Source organism: Aethalodelphis obliquidens, unplaced genomic scaffold (assembly GCF_003676395.1).
Source record: "Aethalodelphis obliquidens isolate GAN/ISIS:26980383/991018 unplaced genomic scaffold, ASM367639v1 scaffold40, whole genome shotgun sequence".
Classification (NCBI taxonomy): Eukaryota; Metazoa; Chordata; class Mammalia; order Artiodactyla; family Delphinidae; genus Aethalodelphis; species Aethalodelphis obliquidens.
In genome coordinates, this window is record NW_020837984.1 from 1,694,889 (window position 1) to 1,715,859 (window position 20,971).

Here is a 20,971-nt window from a genome sequence, read left to right on the forward strand (position 1 = left end):
ATATAGCAGTTAAAAATACTCACCATATGAAAACTATCTTAAATTCAAAAGAGGTATGATTATAATATGAAATAAGTTTCAAATAGATAACTTTTATTTAAATCATAGCAAATCAGTTTTGGATTTAGAGCACTGATCCACAGGATTAAACCTGTATTTTAATTATTCTATTTATTTGGTGATACAAAGGAATTATGGTTATGCGTGTATGTGTTAATGTTTAAAAAAAAGAATTATCATTTAGCAATATGTAAGTACTCATGGATTAAATGATATATTAATAATTGTTATCACTGGCTCATGCAAACATTATGCTTATCATTCCATTCTTTCTGCTTTCATATATATATGAAAAATGCCAATAATAAAAAGTTCTAAAAATCAAGTCTGTTATCAATATCATTTATAAAATCATATCAATACAGTTTTCCTTGGAAAAATTCTGAATGACATGGCCATGTCCATTTGTTCTCTTAAAGTTTTCTAGTTATAAAATGATTACATAATCCAATGCCAAGTTTAAAAAAAACACAAGATAGAGTGCTAATTTTCTATTCTTTGTGAGGATGTACTGTCACAAATAGTGGTAACACTTTCAGGCAGGATACACATTAAAACTCTAGCTCTGCTGTGATTTACAAAATAACAATTCCTGAGAGAAAATTTGGTCTGTGAATAAGAGCATCTGCTCTGGAGCCATACTCCCTGGGTTCAAAATCCTGGCTCCACCACATAGTAGCTGTGAAATCCTGGGCAATTATTTATCCTCTCTATGCCTTGGTTTCTCAATCTATAAATGGGGATAATAATCATACCTGCTTCTAGAGAATTGTGAGAATTATATGAGTTAATACATATAAAGTTTTGGTATATAGTAACAGCTCAATAAATATGTTATTAGTAGTAATTTTTTGCCAAGTCTGCTTCACTTGTTACTTTATTTTGCTACAATAATAAGCTATTTCTTGTTTACTAAATTTTAATGTCAGTTTATAATGAAAACGAAATGAAAATTTTGTTCCAACAATCCTAAATTGGTAATAAATACAGTAGTCCCTCAGTATCTGCAGGGGCATGGTTCCAGGACATCCCCTGAATACCAAAATACATGGACTTTATATATAAGTCCCTTATATAAAATGGCACAGTATTTGCATATAACCTACACACATCCACCCATATATTTTAAATCATCTTTAGACTGCTTACAATAACTAATACAATGTAATGTTATAGAAACAGTCGCTGATGCATGACAAATTCAAGTTTTGCTTTCTAGAACTTTCTGGATTTTTTTTTCTTTTTTTTAATATTTCTGATTCACAGTTGGTAGAATCCACGGATGCAGAACCCTTGGATACAGCGGGCCAATTACAATTTTTATTGCATTTCTAATAAAAATGGTATTATGAAAAGTTGTAGTTATGGACTTCCCTGGTGGTGCAGTAGATAAGAATCCGCCTGCCAATGCAGGGGACATGGGTTCGACCCCTGGTCCGGGGAGATCCCACATGCTGCAGAGCAACTAAGCCCATGCGCCACAACTACTGAGCCTGTGCTCTAGAGCCCACGAGCCACAACTTCTGAGCCCGCGTGCCACAACTACTGAAGCCCGTGTGCCTAGCACCTGTGCTCCGCAACAAGAGAAGCCACCGCAATGAGAAGCCCGCGCACCGCAACGAAGAGCAGCCCCTGCTCGCTGCAACTAGAGAAAGCCCACGAGCAGCAACAAACACCCGACTCAGCCAAAAATAAATAAATAAATTTATTAAGGAAAAAAAAATGTTGTAGTTATTACTACAAATATTTTTCTGCTGGCACTACACTACAGAAATTGTCAAAATGAGTGCAATTAGAGAATTATAGAGAAACAAAAGGAAAGTCAATGAGTATAAATACGGTCCTTCAGTCCAAAAGCATTCTTTGGACTTATTCTAATAGCCCACGAGATTTCTGAGCAAGAAAGGTTAGTTCAAATTAAAAAAATCTTTTCCACTTTTATTAAAAGCAAAATCTTAGAGAACTAGGTTTGGCAAAGAGCCAAGAAACTAATTAGGATTTGTCATCTAAAGTGAAAAATATTGGAATTACTTAACATCTTTTTAAACCACTAGTCTAATTTTCATCCTTGAATGCCTTAATCTCACTGCAAATAAAATACCAGGTATTCCACGTTTCCATATTTTTCCTTATAAAATTATCTGGCTCACCTATGTCTTTTTCCATTGCTCTGGCCAGCTCCTCAACAGTCATTCCAATCCATACCTCCACCTCCTTTTTAGATTTTGTTGAAGATAACTGAGATTTCTGCGATTTTTTTTCCTTTTAAATATTCAGAACACATAAAGAAGGAAGAAAAAACTTTGAGATTTATTCTGGAATATCTACCACAGTCAGGGCTCCTATTTCTACCAACAATCCCGTAAATTGTTAAACCTTAGACTAAAATTTAAAATCCTGATTCCTTAATTCACTGTTATACACTGATATAAATAAGCAAATTAATCAACATTACTAACTAGAACCTCCCTTCCTCACAAAGATTTATTGCCTGGAATGTAGCATTAAGGCATAAAGATTTCAAAAATGACAAAATACTCAAAATGGATTTCTACTTATGGCTCTAGGCACTTTTATCTCAGACCAAATAATAGAGAAACTCAGAGAAATCTAGAACTACCTTCTTTGTCACCAGAAGCCTATGTTGAGATAAAGCGGTCCTGATGAGCGCATGTGTCTGCCAGGGCTGGGGGTACAGCTGAGCTGTCCACACCAGGTAAGCAGATGAAAACACGTGCCTCCACTGTGCCAACATTCTTCTTTGATACAGGCTGTGCAGCTGCCTACAAATAGTGTGAAATCGTAGCAAGTTCTCCAACTTAAGTATCTTCTGGTTCATGTTTCTCCTAGGAAAAAAGTTTTCAAATACTATTTTGGTTAATATTGAAATCAAGTTAGTAAATATTAATTGGATATCTACTACACACAAAACACTGTGCTAGAGTTATAACAATGAGTAAAACTGGGTTCTCGCCCTGAAAGAGCTCACAGTCCAGAGAGATGGAATTCCGTACTAAGTACTCTCTAGATATTAACTAGAACTATTGTTAATGTTCCTACCATAATAACACTGAAATACAATAACAAACTTATAAGGGTTCTTTTTTCACTCCTGAAACATCAACTAACCAAATCACAACTACAGTCATTTTTTTTTAAATGCAAATTTGCACTCATCAACTCTTTGCCAAACATTCTTTGGGAGGATGGGGGGAGATTATCCCTAGTTTAATGTACAACTTCAAAACATGCTATATAAGGACTCATTATCTGCCTTCTGTTAATCTCTCACTCCATCTCTTACGCTCTTATAGTTCCCGCACTCCTATCTCCCAAATTTTTGTTATTCTGTCTCACCTGTAATCTCCAACGTCTTCTAATCTTTGAAACTTTGCATATGCTCCCTCTACTTGGAACTGTCTTTCAACCCTAACATTTTCCCCTTTTCCCAACCCCCCCAAAAAAGATGCTTTAGAGTGGGAAGAAGGCACCCAATAAATATCTAATGAATAATGCCAATAAATACCTATTGAATAATGCCTTTTGAGTATTACTCTTGGGACAAAAGAAGAGTTTACTGAGAGAAAACCACAACAGACCTCAACAGTGTAGCTCAGAACTCAGTAGTATAGTCTTTTCCTCCTTGAGTCTTCTATTTCTTCTGATCACAACACTGCATTTCTACAGCTTTGCTTTTCAGTGTTTAAGGGAAGGAGCAACTAAAATAACATAAGTACTAGTTTTCCCCTCAGCAGACATTTCATGAGCACCATCTTCCAGGCACTGCATCTGAGGTTGTTGATTCAAAGTTTAATAAGCAAGAGTCCCTTCCTTTGGGGTCCACTGTCTTTAAAATGTTCCAATATAATGATTCTTAAACACCTCAAGAATGGCACATTTAAAGAATCTTATTTAGGTACATTTCCCTGAACTAAGAAGTAAAGGGTGCTCAGGAAGCACAGAATTCCTTAGGGAAAAAAAAAAATGTTTTAATGACTCTAAAACCAGATTTAACAAGGACACAGATTAATATAATGGGAGGAAAAGTCCTACACGGAGATTAACCAAAGCACAACTATTTCACTGACGCAGGGATTCGAAAAACACATTGGGGGTCAATAAACCAAATACCAAAACTGAAAGGAACCTTACTTACTACTTATTCCAAGCCCCTCATTTTAAAGAAAAGGAAAATGGAGTCCAGAGAGGTCAAAAAGCCTTCTCCAATGTCATACCGCTAGTTAATGACCGTCACGACTAGAACCCAGGCTTTCTGACTCCCAATTAGGTGTTCTTTCGCCGCTAGTATATTCTTATCATGGAACCTGAAAAAAGGATGTTGGAAATAATGTAGTTGCGCTGGTGAAAACGTCTGAATGAAACAGCTAGAAGCCTTGGGAGTTATCTGAAAGGTAAAAAAAAGTCACGGTAGAATGTCGGATCTAGGGTGGCTTCGCCTGGAACCCGAGCCCAAAAAGCCTTGGGCACAGGGGAGGTCGGGGCGTGGAGGACACCTGCCGCGGCGCGCGGGGAGAGCAAGCAGCCGGCCGCTTCTGGTTGGATAGCGCTTTCGTTATGCCAAAAGTAACAATCACGTATGGATTAAGTGCACAATGGAAAGCCTCCCGAATGCGCAATGCTTGTCATCTGTGCCGCTAACACTTTAGGCCAAACAATACACGCCACCCGGGACGACACGGCTAAGAGACCCCACTCACTTAGCTCCTACGTAGGGTCCAGGGCGCCGGAATTCTGACGCAGGGCAAAGATCACCTTCCGGACCCGGGAGGACTGTCAGTAGGCTAGTCCGTCTCAAAAATGGTCCCCCGCGGGCTTCCGGTGCCGCCGGAAGCGGTTCTACCCGGAACTCAGAAGTCCGATTTCGGAACAGCCCTGTTGCCGCTGGTACAGTAGCCAGGTGTACCCGGGTGGCGTGTCAGCAGCGCGTTTCTGCAGAACCCTTAGCTTTCTAGGAAGTAAATTACTGCTACTCTGGGGCTGTGAGCGGCCTCGATGTGTACAACTCAAGGGAAAGTTAAACGGGGAAATGTGGGAGAAATGATAAGTCCTTAAAAGACATACTAACAAAAAGGGAAAAATGCAAGGGAACGTGGCGATAGACCCAGTTAGTACTGGGCGAGGAGCGCTTTCTTTTTCAAAAGTCACCTCGTGTGGGTGGCATTTAAAGTAATAAAGCTAGAGTGGGTTCCAATCCCAGCTCATCCCCACTTGTGTAGACTTGGGGACGTTTTGTAAACTCTCTGTGCCTCCTCCCGCCCCCCATAGTCTGGCCGCCTAACTCATGGCCCTCCCCTTTTTTATGTTTGTCTCCCCAGTGCCACCGCAAAGATGTGTAATCAGTGTTGTTGAATGACTAAATGGAAACCTCTCTCCTGAAAATCTTTTTGATGAACCTAAACACTCACACCCTTGAAAACTATTGAAGTGCAGTTCAATTGCTATCATTTTACTTACCTTTCACGCTCACTGAAATGCCAATTTCTGCAAGAAAGTATTCTTTGCTCTCTCTGCCTTGCCAAGTAGTTGAGAAGCAGAAATTGATTGAATTGAACATCAAAGTAAGTCATATCTTCTTTCCCAATATTAAAGTGAAAATAACCAATATGTTTCTAATCATGAAGAAAATACATACTAATGTGGAAAATTAAAGCAATACACTAAAATATAGAAAGTGGACGGAGGGAGGGAGAGCCAAAGCTGGAAACATTTGAGTAACAAAATAACACAGTATTAGATTATAACAAATAAATGGGGGAGAAGGGACAAATCCTCCTTACAGAAAAATTCCACATATGTGTATAACTTCTACTAGGAGGTAAAGCTTAACCACAACCACCCCCCCACCCGCCTTGAGTGTGGACTGGACTTAGTGACTTGCTTCCAAAGAATAGAATATGCAAAGGGAAAAATAGTACCTTCATAATGGAGAAAATTGGCAGACACCACCTTAACCAACTGATCACGGTATACATCACCGGCAATGTCATGTTGATATAATGTACCCCGAGAAATGATGTGATGAGGACATTTCATCTCTAATATTTGTCCCCAAAACCCACAACCCTACTCTAATCATGGGGAAAACATAAGACAAACCCAAATTAAACAGCATTCTACAAAATATCTGAGCAGAACTCTTCAAAGCTGTCAAGGTCATGTAAAGCAAGAAAAGACCTGGGTGAAAATACAGTACCAAGCGTTACTCATACATTTAAAATGATGCTCCATGTAAGTGACCTTAAAATGCCCCATATGTCTTCATTTAACAGACATCTATTCACTCTTCCACGTCCTTTGACCACATGCTGCCAATATATGGGGTTCCTTTCCTAAATGGTTTCCACTCATCCAGATCACTAGCAACTTGCCGTGCAATGAAACCATACAATGTTTGCTTTCAAAAATTCTTTTCTCTCCCCACCTCCCTCACATACACACACACACACACATAGGGGTAACTATTTTCCTAGACTAAGTTGTTTATTCACCTCCTTTCTGTCCCTTTTTGCTTCTCCCCTTCCACCCTGATATACCATCATAAAAAAAGACAAGAAACAAGAAGCTATCACAGATCAGACAGAAAGAAATGTGATGACTGAATGCAGTGTGGGATCCTGTATAGAATCCGGGAACAGAAAAGCACACTAGTGGAAAAACTGGTGAAATCTGAATAAAATCTGTAGTTTAGTTACTTGTAATACCCCAGTGTTAATTTTTTAATTTTCACAAACATATCATAGCTAACATAACATGTTAACATTAGAGGAAACTGAGTGAAGGACATTCAGGAACTCTCCACTATCTTTGCAAATTAAAATTTATTTTTTTACTAAAGAAAGTGAGTCAAATCCTATATCCCACCTCTCTGGAAGTAACCACTTTGTGCGTTTGTGTGTGTACACATCATTCCACTTATCTCTGTATAAATACATGTATACATACACTTTTATGTAAATGAGATTCATGTTATAAATGCTGCTTCTTATCTCTGCAACAATATATACCAGAAATCTGCCACACTGATGAACATATATCCATATTATTCTTTTAAATGATTTTGAAAGATTCCATTGTTTGTAAGTGCCATACCCACATAGATGGACATATATGCTGTGTCCAGTAACTAACATAATATTGCAGTGAATATTCTTGGGCATACACTTTTGCATGCCAGTCCAGTTCTTTCTCTAGAATAAATTTCTAAAAATGGAAGCCCTATTTCCTTTCAGTGAAGAATGGTATTTATAATTTAGGCTCAGGGTGTCAGGTATGTTCATTGTTACTGGGGTTTTGATGCTCTCAAGCCCTCCCATTGGTCAAAGCTGGGGAATATTATACACATGTGTGCACACATTTCCATCTACATACATTGAAAACCATGCGTTCCTACTGATATTGTGAAGTCCAATCTAACACCATAGGGTTCAAACTAGGCTTTTCCCTTTATATGTATGTAACTTCCTTTTCTGGCCGTGGGAAACCTGACTCGCATCAGCCTTAATATATTTACTTATTTAAGCAATTCCCCTGTGTGAAACCAATCTCCAATCTGGCCACCACCCCATCTCCTGCACTCATGCCCTCCTTACCTCTCTCCAGCTTGGACTCCCAAGGCCAGTTCACCCCTTGAAGTGGACATCTTCACCCTGATTGGATGTAAAATGTTAACATTAGGGGAACCTGGGTAAAGGGCATTTGGGAACTCTCTCCAGTATCTTTGCAACTATTCTGTAATCTAAATTTACAGCAATACAGGGCCACTGGAGTCCCCCACTCCTGCCCTACATCTGTGGATGGCCTGCCTTGCCCTTGCCCCTGATGGCTTTAGGACTGAAAACTTGCGGAAGGGGAGGGATGAAGAAGGGCTCCTATTCCCACTTCACCTTATGTCCTTTGTTGGTCTTCTAATCTGATCATATTAATTATGGAACATAATAAGTTCAGAGACAGGTAGAGCCAACTTGACCACAAATAATGTTTCATATTGCCATCTGCTTGGTAAGAGCTATGTCTCAGAAGTATTAAATGATAGGTCTAAAACACAAACTCAATGAGAAAACTTGAAACCAAAGAACAGTGGGAAAAAAAGGAAGGGAAGAAAGAAAGAAAAGAAAAGAAAGAGAAAGAAAGAAGGGAGGGAAGGAGGGAAGGAAGGAAGAGAAAAAGGAGCTGTATTGCGGCTATCCCTTTCCTATCTAGAAAATGGTTTGAACTCTTGTTAGTTCTGACTTTCAACTTGTTCCCTCTCCCAACCTTTTTTTTGCCTTTCAAGATCTTGGCAGAAAGCTCCTTTTTAAGGGGCTAGGTCACTTCAATATCCAGACTAATTATAGTTCTTGGTGATAATTAGGGGTAAACTGCCTTCTTGCAAGAGGGATAGGGTATGAGTTGCAGCCCAGCACACACTGGCCTGACAGTACTATATGGAACTACAGTCATGTCTCTGGGCTTATTCTAGGAGGAGGAAATCACAAGGAACAACACAAGAATTAGGTATCTTCCAAAGAGAAGCTGATCAGGGCTGCAGTAAAGCAGAACAAAATTACAAGGTTTAAATCTGTTTTGTTTTCTGTCTCAACTGTCATTTGTTGGCTTCACAAAATAAAGCAAAACACCCTGCAATATAATTGCTAGAGGAATGGTACCAGGAATTTTAAAACTAGAAGAGACTTGAGAACCTGAATCATGGCAATCTAAAATTATCGGTAATAGTTACGATCATAACTATTATTTTCACTGCCGTTTATGTACCAGTCACATAAATATTTTGTTATACTTAATATGTTATACAGCAGTTCTTGGCACATTAACAGGTCTGAGGCCAATTGACAATTCAGTTTTCCTTGACTCTGATTTGACAACTTCCCCTAGTGAAAAACTGGTAATCTAGCAGTCAAATTTTAGTAAGGTCAATTTATTTTAAATGTGTGGCTTCGTGGAAGATCACTATACCTTAATAATAGTAATAATAATAGCTATCATTCATTTGACATACTCAGGATGAAGCATTGTTCTTAATGCTTTATCATTATCATCTGATTCAAGCCTGCAAGATTCAATGTCTTACTTTTGAACATCAATTTTAACAAACCAGAGGGATTGCACTATCACTGGAGAAGTTAAGTAACTTGTCCCGGTCACACCCTTAGTGATCGGTGAGATGGACCTAAATTCAAGTCTGTGTGATTCCAAGACTGTTTCTCAACTGCTGCCATAACTGAAGAAGTTGAATTAAAGATCTTTAGGGGGAAAAAAAAAAAGGTCTTTAGGGTCCCATCCATCTTTGAGATTTTACCTTTTGAACATATGAAAATAAGCATTTTTTAACTTAAATTTGATATCAATCTTTACTACATGATATATGGTAAATATTTGTGTTTCTATTAGTATTGAAGCTTCTATTAAAGCAACAATTTTCTTTATGGAAAACAATAAGAGTAACAATTCTGTATATTTCTAGTGGAAAACATGGCATTCATCTCCAGTAATATCAATACTGATTAAAGATCTGTGCATTGGATTTTCATCAGCAATGAGATAGTTATCTCTTTACCACTGGCATTCAAATTATACAAAGCATTTCTTGGGTTTCCTCTTGAGTCTCATCAAATTATGCTTCACTGATTTCTTCATACATGATTACATCTCTTACAAAAATTTTTTTACTATAAAGTCTTTTGTTTCAGTTTTTCCCAGCTTTATTGAGGTATAATTGACAAAATCATAAGATATTTAAAAGTGTACAATGTGAAACAGTGTACAATTTGATATATAAACACATTGTGAAACAACTTCCCCCTGAGTTAATTAACCCATCCATCACCTCACATATTTACCTTTTTGTTGTTGTCATGGTTGAAAATGTTATGTTCTATTCTCTCAGCAAATTTCAATCATACAATATAGCATTATCATCTGTAGTCACCACGTTATACTTTATATCCTCGGACCTTATTCATCTTATAACTGAAAGTTTGTACCCTTTTACTAACCTGTGTTCCTTATTTCTACATTCTTGTCCCATCTCTTCCACTAACTAGTATTACAACTTTGAATAAGACAGCAACCTTTCTGGTGTTCAATATCTTCATCACAAAATTAAAAAGGTTACATTCTTGCAGTATTATTTCTGGAAAGTTTAAAAATATAACTTTTAAATAAATATAAAAGGCGTATGTGTCTAAAGATGTATTTAACTCATTAATGGGGGATCCAGAAAAATGGTAAGCCTTGGTCAAAGAGAACTGGGGAGTGCCACATATTTACAGCTGCTGAAAGAATGAATACTTGAATAAGACTGCTAATATAGGTACAAAAGCGGTTAATATCCTGCAGCACAATAAACGGTTACCTGTTCTATGGGACAAAAATCATCTGCACCTCTACTGGACAAAATTCAATTATATTACTATCAGTTTTCTACATGTTAAGATTTACCCTTACAGAGTTGTACAGTCCTCTGTACTAAAAAATGATAAATATCAAGTCAAACAAAAGCGCACATTCCTGGAGAATCAGACAATCTCAGGAGTGCCTGCTAGACAAAACGCAGCAGGACACTGAAAGAACAAATAGTCATCCCTTCACCTATTTCCAAGTTTCAGATCATTTTTCTTAATAGAACTAAGAATCCTCTGAGTTTTAAAATTCTCTCTTAGGAACCAGCGCCAAAAATGTAACATCACTAAGAATTACAACACTAGCACACCCCAGTAAGCACACACTGATTACATTTATTCTACTTAGGACTGTCATTTGCCATTTTAAACCACCAGCCTAACTGAAAGGCTGACTGTAATTTGCTGATATTTATGGCTTCCAGGAAAGCTTTACAAAGGATGTGTCTCATCTTATGCTGAAATTAAGTAGTTTGTTCAATAATTAATAAATATATATTAAGAACGCATCATGTACCAATCACAGGTTTAGGATAAAACAGAGAAATAAAATAGATGAAGACTCCTGTCTTCAAGAAGATTATATTCTTGTAGTGAGAAATTCCATATGAATTAAACATTTAAAGGTTGAGTAAAAATTAGGAGACAACATAAATGATATCATTTATAAACCTGGGTGGGAAAGACCTTTCTAGTCAAAATTCTAAAATCAGAAACTAGGGAATTCCCTGGTGGTCCAGTGGTTGGGACTCTGCTCTTCCATTGCAGGGGGCCCCTGGTCTGGGAACTAAGATCCCACAAGCTAGGCAGCAGCGCGTCCCCACCCCGCAAAATTCAGAAACTATAGGGGAAAGAACCATTAGTTACACGAGTGATTCCCAAACTTGAGCAGGTATCAAGTCACCGGGAGGGCTGAATAAAGCACAGATTGCTGGCCCACCCTCCCAGAGTATCTGATTCTGTAAGCGCAAGGTGGACTAGGAGAATTTATTTCTAACAAATTCTCAGGTGATGACAGTAACGCTGGTCTGAAGACTACATTTTGAGAACCTGGATTAGAATACATAAATATTTTAAATGTTTGTACTGTCAAGACATTATAAATAAATAAATAAATAGCTATAACTGGGAAAACTAGCAATCAATGATCAATTAATGGTGTAAATTGGGAGCATTTCTTCTCTATTCTTGAAGTTCTACTCTTCTCTACTCTTGAACTCTTGAAGTTCTTTTCTGTGAAAGGAGCTCATTTCATGCGATTCTGGGCCTTTTTCTGCCTCTTTACTCATTCTGATTTCGAGGATATGGGTCCAATTTACTAAATTTGAGACTAATTGAGCATACATTCAACTCAACTTCCTTTCCCTCGGGGGAACCGGTCTGCCACTGGCAAAGACAGCAGACAAAAATCACTGTGCTCTCCAGCAATTCTCCTTACATTCTAGTGGAGAAGTTTATATTTTATCTTTATGGTACTAAGTTGATATTTAACAAGTACAGACATACCATCCTACATCAGTAAACATAAAAGTGATATTGATATTTTTCCTAAATCTTAAAAACACAGTGCAAATGTGTGTTTGCTTATTTAATAATTTTGACTCTGGTAATCAAATAATTGCTAATAAAGATGTGGAGAATGGAATGTTCTTGTACTGCAAATTTATAAAACCATTCTGGAAGGCAATCAACAATATTTATCAATTTAAATGTATAAACTGTAACTTTGCAGATTCTAAGATTTATTCTAAGGAATAAATGAAATAATTATGCAAAGATATATAGATATAGAACTATAGATACTTACCGTAGCCTTCTTTATAATACTATGAATAATTTGGAAATTATTAACATATAAGTCATTGGACATTGGACATTCCCAAATTTGGAGCTGGGTGAATAAATGAAATACTATACAGCCATTACAAGTGATAATGTAGTTCTCTGTTGACATGGAAAGATGCCTACTGGGTGAAAAAAGGAAAGAACATAAAATATCATACGTTATATAATCAGATAAAACTAGAAATAAACAGCATATATAGAGTATACATACACATCATACATGTGGTGTGCATATATATGTATATATACCTGTGACATAAATGCTTGTGCATCTTGTTGTGTGGTCTGATTTTTTTCAATAAACATGTATCTTTTTATGTTCTGTGTTTCTTTTTAAAGTATGATTTTAAAACATTTATTTAAAGAAATAAACATACAACTTGTTAAAAAAACATTGAACAGTATTTTTACACTCAGAAAAAGAAAGCTACTTTATGTTTTGGAGGAATGCTGAATATGAGTTTGTTTCTGATTGACCTGGCTCTTTTTGTTCTTACATTATACCCCATACTTTTCAAAAATATATTTATTAATATTTACTGAAATCAGCACTTATCATAAATAGGTAAATCAAATCAGCAAGGGTAGAGGAATAATATGTGATTAGGAGTAATCTGGTCTCAAACTTATATTTTATTAAAATTTATGCAAATATATTCAATTTACAAGTTAATTTAACGCATTAAAATCACAGGAAATTTCTCTTTTTAGCCAGTAAGACTAGGACAGAAATTCCAAAGTAGTTCCCATAAACCTAATCCAATCAAACTAATTATTCTGAAATGCTAGACCTAAAGAAAATATTCCCCAGTCCACATGCAAAGTAAGAAAAAATAATCTACCCCATAGTACTTTTGTATAGAAGTCAGTTTTCTTGGGTTGCTGTGAGAACCACCTACAGACCATGTAATAACAAGTATAAGTCTCCATTCATTCATTTAGTGGTTCACTAGGTCCAGAAAGGTAAGACTGCTTTGAAGAGCAGCTCAGAGCATGTCTTGCTGGCCTGGCCTCCTTCTGCAGGGGTTCCTGAATCACAGCAATTGCTGTTCCACCTGGTTCAGGGTTAGGAGGTTGGAGCTACTCACCAGGTATTTACAGTACAACCTGGGGCTCACAGCAGTGTCTGGAAATACTTTCTTGTCCAAAGTAAAGCTTCCTTATGACTATTTAATTTTAAATGAGTGTTTAAAGTGAACAAAAGAAAGAAACCTGCTACTTCTCTGCTTACTGCATGTGCTTTTTTCACACTGCACACTGCATGTGCTTTTTTCATTTTGTATGAAACCAGTATTTTCCCAGACAAGAAAACTGAACATCTTTACCCGTTTCATATTTTAATTTGGAGGTAATTAAATTACATCTGCCCACTTATTAAATTTTTTATACCTTAACTTTCTTCTCTTTTGAAGTCGTTTGAAAATACCCTCACGTGATCTTAATTGTGGAGACAGTTTACATTTCCCTTTGTTTGTTTAATAACATTTTTTGATCTTTTTCAGATTTGGTTTACATTTCTTTATTTTTAACTTATTGATTCCCCCCTCCCTGTTATTAGCCGGTGATAACCGCCTCAAGAAGTGTATTTTTAGCAGGTAAGCATTTTAGTTCTGATGAAACAAAAATTCACATTTTAAGGCAAGACAAAAAAAATTTAAACATAAAACTTTTAATCTACTCTCTGGCCTCCTACCTTCCTTCTAGTGTGCATTGTGCATCTGCATTATGTGTTAACCAGAACTCCCCAGTGGCAGAAATACCTGCTCAACCATGAAGATCAATTTTCCTTATTTTGGGGCCAGCCATGTAACTCCTCAGAAGATAATATTCCTTCCTCAATCCTGTAAGGGGTCACAATGAGCCACCACTCACCTGGTATGTGCAGACATCTTTGGTGAACAATGCCAATATACTATTTCCCTTAAAGATAGTGATTGGTGCAGAAGAGACACTTAAAGGATGTTCTTAGCTTGAATACTTACTTGTGACCTTATTAATGTAACTAGCTATATTACTTGTATTCTGCCTATTTAACAAGATCATTGTTTCTTGCATTACCAAATGTGTGACGAGCCTCAGATAAAACTAATGATGATTAGGCTAACTGAAATGATTGCTCAAACATAGTTCCACAAGATCAGTGATTGTAATAGTGTAACTCTAGATGTGAGAAGAAGCAACAAGAGGGAACCACTTCCTGGACCATAACAGACCAGTAAGACAGGCAGTCCAGAGGCTTTTGGTCACGGTTAACAGGGTCTAGTCCAATTACAGTAGCACGTTGAGTGGCCTATCAATGAAATCCTCACCGGGCCTGGGAATCGCCATTAGGCAAACTGGTCATGAAATGCCTTCCAAACATTGTCAAAATTAAGACCAAAAGGGAGGGGACTGTCAAAAAAGAGTATTGCCAACCGTCCAGTTCTACAAGAATCAAGTCATTAGCTACTGCAGTCGCTGACCTACAGTACATCCTGAAAGGAATTCAGGGTGGAAATCAGGATGAGACACTTTGTATACTGGAAAACTGACAGAACTGGCCCTCAGATAGATCTTTTCAGGAGAAAATTTTATGAACCTAGTTTCCTGCATCTTCCCATACTTAGAAAAGCACTAAAACCATTAACTAAGATATCTCTTCCTCTCGAATAGCAGTAACCTTCTACTAAGATGAGTGCTTGATGGCATGTACCACTTTGCCAAAATCATACATACTGGCCTCACCCTTTACCTCTTTGGAACAGTCCCCAGAGCTTTCTGAAAGACTGCCTCCCAGGTTATAATCCTCAGGTTGGCTCGAATAAAAGTTTCCATGTCTGTCTTAGACTGACTACTGATTAATTTTTTCATTGACAGTTCCCAGCTTCAGTGTGTAGGAAATGAACAATGTCCCCAGTCCCCGTGCTCTTTGCATGCCAACCACACTGACCTCTTTCAGTACCTCTGCCTTGGTTTGCTTCCTCCCACCCTTGCACAAGGTGTCATGCTGTTTCCTTTGCCTGGGACACTCTTCTCTCCTTGCTTTGCCCTCTTAATTCCTACTTATCTTTCAGATCTTAAATTTCACTTCCTTGACCACTCTGCCCTCCCCTAAACTAGATGCGATTCCCCTATTATATCCTTCTTAGCACTTGTCACCCAGGCAACCTAGCATTTGTTTCTGTATTTGACTAAAGCTGTACCCTCCAAGAGACTGTTTGCTTTACAAGGTCAGTGTCTCTGTCTGGTTTTGCTCACCACTGTACCTTGAGCACTTAGCTGATCTTCAATCATATTTTACTGAATTTAATTAAATCTGGCCCAACTCCCCACATGATGGAGCTGGAAGGAAAGTTAATCTGAGGCTATTACTGAGATTTTCTCCCTTCTCCATGGTATCATGCAGGAACCTAGGAGAAGCCAGGGAACTGGACTGTGGGATTATTGTCCTCTTCTTCACGGCTCCTCATTGAGCAGTGGTGCTCAGAGGGTGCTTTGGAAGGGCTGCCCCAGGTGGACTGCCTTCCACTGACAGCAAGTTCCCAACTTGCCACCCACTGGAGGGACAAAGTGCCAAAAAAGGAACTGTCCTCCACCGTCCCATCTTCCCCACCCCAGTCCTCACCCTCTCTTCTGACTCTTAGGAAACCTAAATTTCCTCTTGGATGCAGATGCTTTCCCCTCCGTTGCTCTAGGAACTAACCTCCATCGTCTCCTGTCCTGGGATGAATACTCCTCCACGGGCCTTTAGAAACCAGTTTTCCTGGAATGGGTTAGAGAAAGAGGATGCTAATAACAGTTTTTTTGGTTTGTTTTCATTTTTTTTTAAGTTACTCTCCTCTACAGGTATGTGTATTTTGAAGCAAAATTGGGGGCATGTTGTCTATACCCTTCTATAACTCATTTTCCCCATTTACCAAACTGTACTTCCCTATAGCCTTAAATATTGAGAGCATGATTGAGAATATAGAATTCCCTAGGAAGAAGTCACCTAATTTATTTAACACGCCCCTTTATGGTGGGATACTCCTGGTTCCGTAGCCTGACAGTTAGGATCCTTTGTGCCTAGTTCTAGCCTCGTCTCCTGCTGGCAGGCCTCTCAGTCTGCTCTATTGTCACACCAAATCATAACGCCCCAGGACACGTCATGCTTCTTCTCCATTCTTCCAGAGTTTCTTCAGCTGGATCCCTTTTTTTCTGATCAGCTCTTACTTATCCCTTCAAATTGGTGTCATCTCCTACTGCTTTCCCTGACATACCACCCCTGTCTTCTTAGTGCCCTTCTGGGCTCCCAAAGCATCCTCATTACGCCACTCTCATTGCTCTGGGCATATTTTCTTGGATTTATCCTCTGTGAATGTTTCAGTTCTCTTCACTAGACTTTAAGGTCTCTGAGGGCAGAAAGCATGGCACATAAAGATGTGTTATAGTGTACCTGGCACATAGAGTTGTTTCAAAAGATTTGTTGAAGAGACACAGATTGCAAGAAGCATTTTGCTTTTTAATTGCCTCGCTTTCTTTTTGGGTATGCACAGCTTCTTACGATGGCTTTGAACTTACCTGTCCTGGAATTGCCCTTTGTTTTATGCAATTATGGGGGTTTCTAACATTCTTCACCTAATAAACGCAGTGATGCCCAGTCCCCTTGGTGTTGATAAATATTTTCAATTTTGGCCTTTTTATTTCCTTTGCCAGGTAGGCTACAATTGTAGCTGTTCCTTTACTTTGAGCAGACATAAGATGAGGTTCCCTTGTTTCATGGACCCTGGCACAACTCCATCTTCCAGATCTCCTTTTCAGATTCGTTCCTTGTCTGTCAATCCACACTCTTCCTAAGGATAATAAGAGTCTTTCCCTCAGTGTGTTCTTGGAGAAATGCCAGAATACTTCTTTTTGTTTGTTTGTTTTGGCTGTGCCATGCGGATCATGGGATCTTAGTTCCCGGTCCAGGGATCGAACGTGGGCCCTCAGCAGTGAAAGTGGGCCCTCCGGACGTGCAGGCTTAGCAGCCATGGCTCACGGGTCCAGCCGCTCCGCAGCATGTGGGATCCTCCCGGACCGGGGCACGAACCCGTGTCCCCTGCATCGGCAGGCGGACTCTCAACCACTGCGCCACCAGGGAAGCCCCCAAGAAGGGATTTTTTTTTTAAAGTTTGGTTTTATCTACAGAAGTTACTTATTTTTGTGTAACCAAATGTCATTCTTTTTTTTTTTTTTTTTTGCGGTATGCGGGCCTCTCACTGTTGTGGCCTCTCCCGCCGCGGAGCACAGGCTCCGGACGCGCAGGCTCAGCGGCCGTGGCTCACGGGCCCAGCCGCTCCGCGGCATGTGGGATCTTCCCGGACCGGGGCACGAACCCGCATCCCCTGCATTGGCAGGCGGACTCTCAACCACTGCGCCACCAGGGAAGCCCAAATGTCATTCTTTTTAAGTTATTTTGATCTAAGTATAGAAAGCTAACCTCCAGCAATAGACTATTCGATCTATTTTCTTTTTTATTTTCTTAATACTCAATTCATTAATTCATTTAAATTTTACTTTGGCGTATAAGATGTGGTGAGGCTCATTTTTTTCACTAGGTTTCTGTCTAAGAATGAAAGCATTAGAATACCAAAGACCACCTATATGAAGATATGACATATTGCAAATGACTGTCCTTAAAATATTTGAAGACTTTCAAGAATACCCAGATTCAACCACATTGACCTGAGCATAAACGGGAAAAAATTGGAATCTGATTGTGACTAAGAAATGTGAATCATGTCCAAAACTAGGGAAACAGTTAACCCAGAATAAGGTCTACATGACAGCTACGAAGGAGGAACACAGAGGGGAAAAATTGACCGTGGCATCCAGCACATTGTCTAGGCAAATAGGGTGTTCTGATCTGGAAATCTCTTTGGATGAACTGCCATCCATCAGGTATGCAATGTGTGAATCCCTCCCCCGACCCATAGCCAATCCATCACAGTTCAGTTTCTTAAATCCTTCTTCTTCTAACCACCTCCATCACTCTAGCCCAAATGACTATCATCTCCCCCTGGTCTACACTAATGTTCTCTTAATTTTAGTCTACCTGTGGTTGAATGACCAAGTACCCTGCTCCCAATGAGTCTTACCACCAAAGATTTTTATTATAAAATGAAGCTAAATCTGTCTATGGTAAAAGAACCTTATATCACTGTTTAGAAACTATCCTAACCCAAGTTTAATGCATATTTATATTTATTTATCAAACATACGTGTCAACATTGTATTAAATACAAAAGAAATGCTATCTTTCGCATAGTCCCTTGTCCTCAAATACAATCTCAAATTTACATTGGAAAAAACAACATGAAACATTAAATTCAAAATTATCAGCATGAACTTGAGAAACTAGACATCTAGTCACAGAACTTGAATATGAAATCTCATGATTCTAGGAGAAGGGGTAGTATCTGATAAAGGGGGTTACCAAATTATTTTACAAACAGGGGAAAACTTACTAAAAAGTCTTCTGGGGGAATTCCCTGGCGGTCCAGTGGTTAGGATCCTGGGCTTTCACTGCCAGGGCCCATGGTTCGATCCCTGGCTGGGGAACTAGGATCCCGCAAGCTGCGCGGTGCAGGGGAAAAAAAAATCTCTTCTTAAATGGGAAAAATGAAAACCATTTGGAGGATATATGACAAATAAAAGGCACATAACTTGATTATTTAAACAGCTCATGTAAACCAGTGTGAAAGCCATTAACATTCACTCCATAGCTAAATGAGCCAAGACATAAACGAAGCTGATTCACAAACGGAGAAATAAAATAATAAACATGGAGAAAATGTTCTGAGTGATCCGTTCCCCCTTATCTAAGTTTTCTAAATACTCTGTAATGTGGTACATTGCTTTTGCTGTTGACCTGAATTTAGGTGGCCACGGGCAGAGGCCTGTTGTTGGTTCTATAATCAAGGATCAAACAACTGGATGGACTGTTTGAAGGAAAACATGGCTTAATAGTTTTAAGAGGTGGGTTAAGCTTAGAACTTTTAAAATTGTATTATCCAAGGCCAATTCTGGGTGAAATCGTGAAGTTGACTCTGATTTCCTCGTTCACAGCTTCCTCCAAGGTTGTCATGTGGGTGAGGACTCAGATATTACCCTCCCTCGGTATCCAAGGGGGATTAGTTCCAGGGACCCCCCCCAACAGATATGAAAATTTGTGGACACTCAAGTTCCTTACATTAAATGGCATAGCGTTTGCAAATGACCTATGCACATCCTCCAGTATATTTTATTATTTTTTAAAAATAAATTTACTTATTTATTTTTGGCTGCGTTGGGTCTTCGTTTCTGCGTGCAGGCTTCCTCTAGTTGCGGTGAGCGGGGGCTAGTCTTCACTGCGGTGCCCACGCTTCTCATTGTGGTGGCTTCTCTTGTTGCGGAGCACAGGCTCTAGGCGTGCAGGCTTCAGTAGTCGTGGCATGCAGGCTCAGTAGTGTGGCTCGCGGGCTCTACAGCGCAGGCTCAGTAGTTGTGGTGCACATGCACAGGCTTAGTTGCTCTGCAACCTGTGGGATCTTCCCAGACCAGGGCTCAAACCCGTGTCCCCTGCACTGGTCGGCGGATTCTTAACCACTGTGCTACCAGGGAAGTCCCTGCAGTGTCTTCTTAAGAGACTTCCTTACCAGGCCTTCAATTTGCACCCCAGAAATGACCTAAATATTATATATTCCTACTAGAGTTAAACGTCCCTAGGAATATCTACGTTTTATCTGGGATTGTATTCCTGAATTGGTTGATTTGGCCTGCCCTGGGGTCCTAGCCCAGACTGAGACCCCTTGTCTCAGTCAGGGAGGTTCCTTTTCCGATCGGATTCACACAGCCAATTACAAAACCTATGCTGAGACTGGAACAGCACGAGCTTTATTTAATGGCTAAAGAATGGAGAAGCGGAAACCTCGTTTGCAAATCAACTTCTCTACCCAATTCCAGGGGAGACACTATGTTTATAAGAGGGTCGAGGAAGAAGGGAGGGAATTGGAAAGAGTGGGAGGAATATTCATGACTTAACCGAGAACGGGGGTGTGGTTTGGACCTGGAACTGATGCAACTCTCCTTTTCGGTCCTTGTATGGGCTTTTCCAGTTGTTGTCATGGCAACTGTCAGCTGTCATTGCACCGGTCGGTGTGTCATTTAGCAGGCTTAGGTATTACAATGAATGTATCATGAGGCTCTAGGTCTACTGGAAGTTAAATCTTCAGCCATCTAGTGCCTAATTGGTTCTAACCAGTTCTTGTGTTTTTCTTTGCAGCTTCCTCCCAAAACTTAGGTTAAGAGCAACTGGTTTCCATTCAAGCCCGGGACAAGAGTATGATTCTGGGGCAACAGCTTTGGTAACAAGTTGAGGCTTAATCTAAACTCATAAGTGAAACTCTAGTGGAATTTCAGGCCTCGTTCAAGGTGGTGAGTGAGGGTTTTGCAGGATAGTGGAAAACACCCCACAAAGAGGTAGGAAAAATGCCTCTGCGAAAGGTAGAGTTGTGGTTGCCACAGCTGATTATTTAAAAGGAGAGGGATTTTGGCTCCTTCTCTCCCTGTTGGTTCACGACCTCAGGTAATTCCCCAGGTGAAACCTCCGCCCCCACACCAACACACACACACACACACACACACACACACACACACACACACACACA

The 20,971-nt window shown here is 39.3% G+C and overlaps 1 protein-coding gene across 6 annotated transcripts in view; it reads right to left on the reverse strand.

Annotated features, from left to right (window-relative positions):
- Positions 1–20,971, reverse strand: part of MTIF2 (mitochondrial translational initiation factor 2) — a 42,563-nt gene that overhangs the window by 21,043 nt on the left and 549 nt on the right. The window contains exons 1-4 of one of the 6 annotated variants that reach the window (XM_027131709.1): positions 4,779–4,854; positions 3,660–4,385; positions 2,681–2,906; positions 2,211–2,322 (exon numbers count right to left, since the gene is read on the reverse strand). In XM_027131709.1, coding sequence (XP_026987510.1) covers positions 2,211–2,322; positions 2,681–2,899 — 331 coding nt within the window. In that variant the 5' untranslated portion in view covers positions 2,900–2,906; positions 3,660–4,385; positions 4,779–4,854. The other 5 variants (XM_027131712.1, XM_027131708.1, XM_027131713.1 and 2 more) reach the window with 5 other exon arrangements.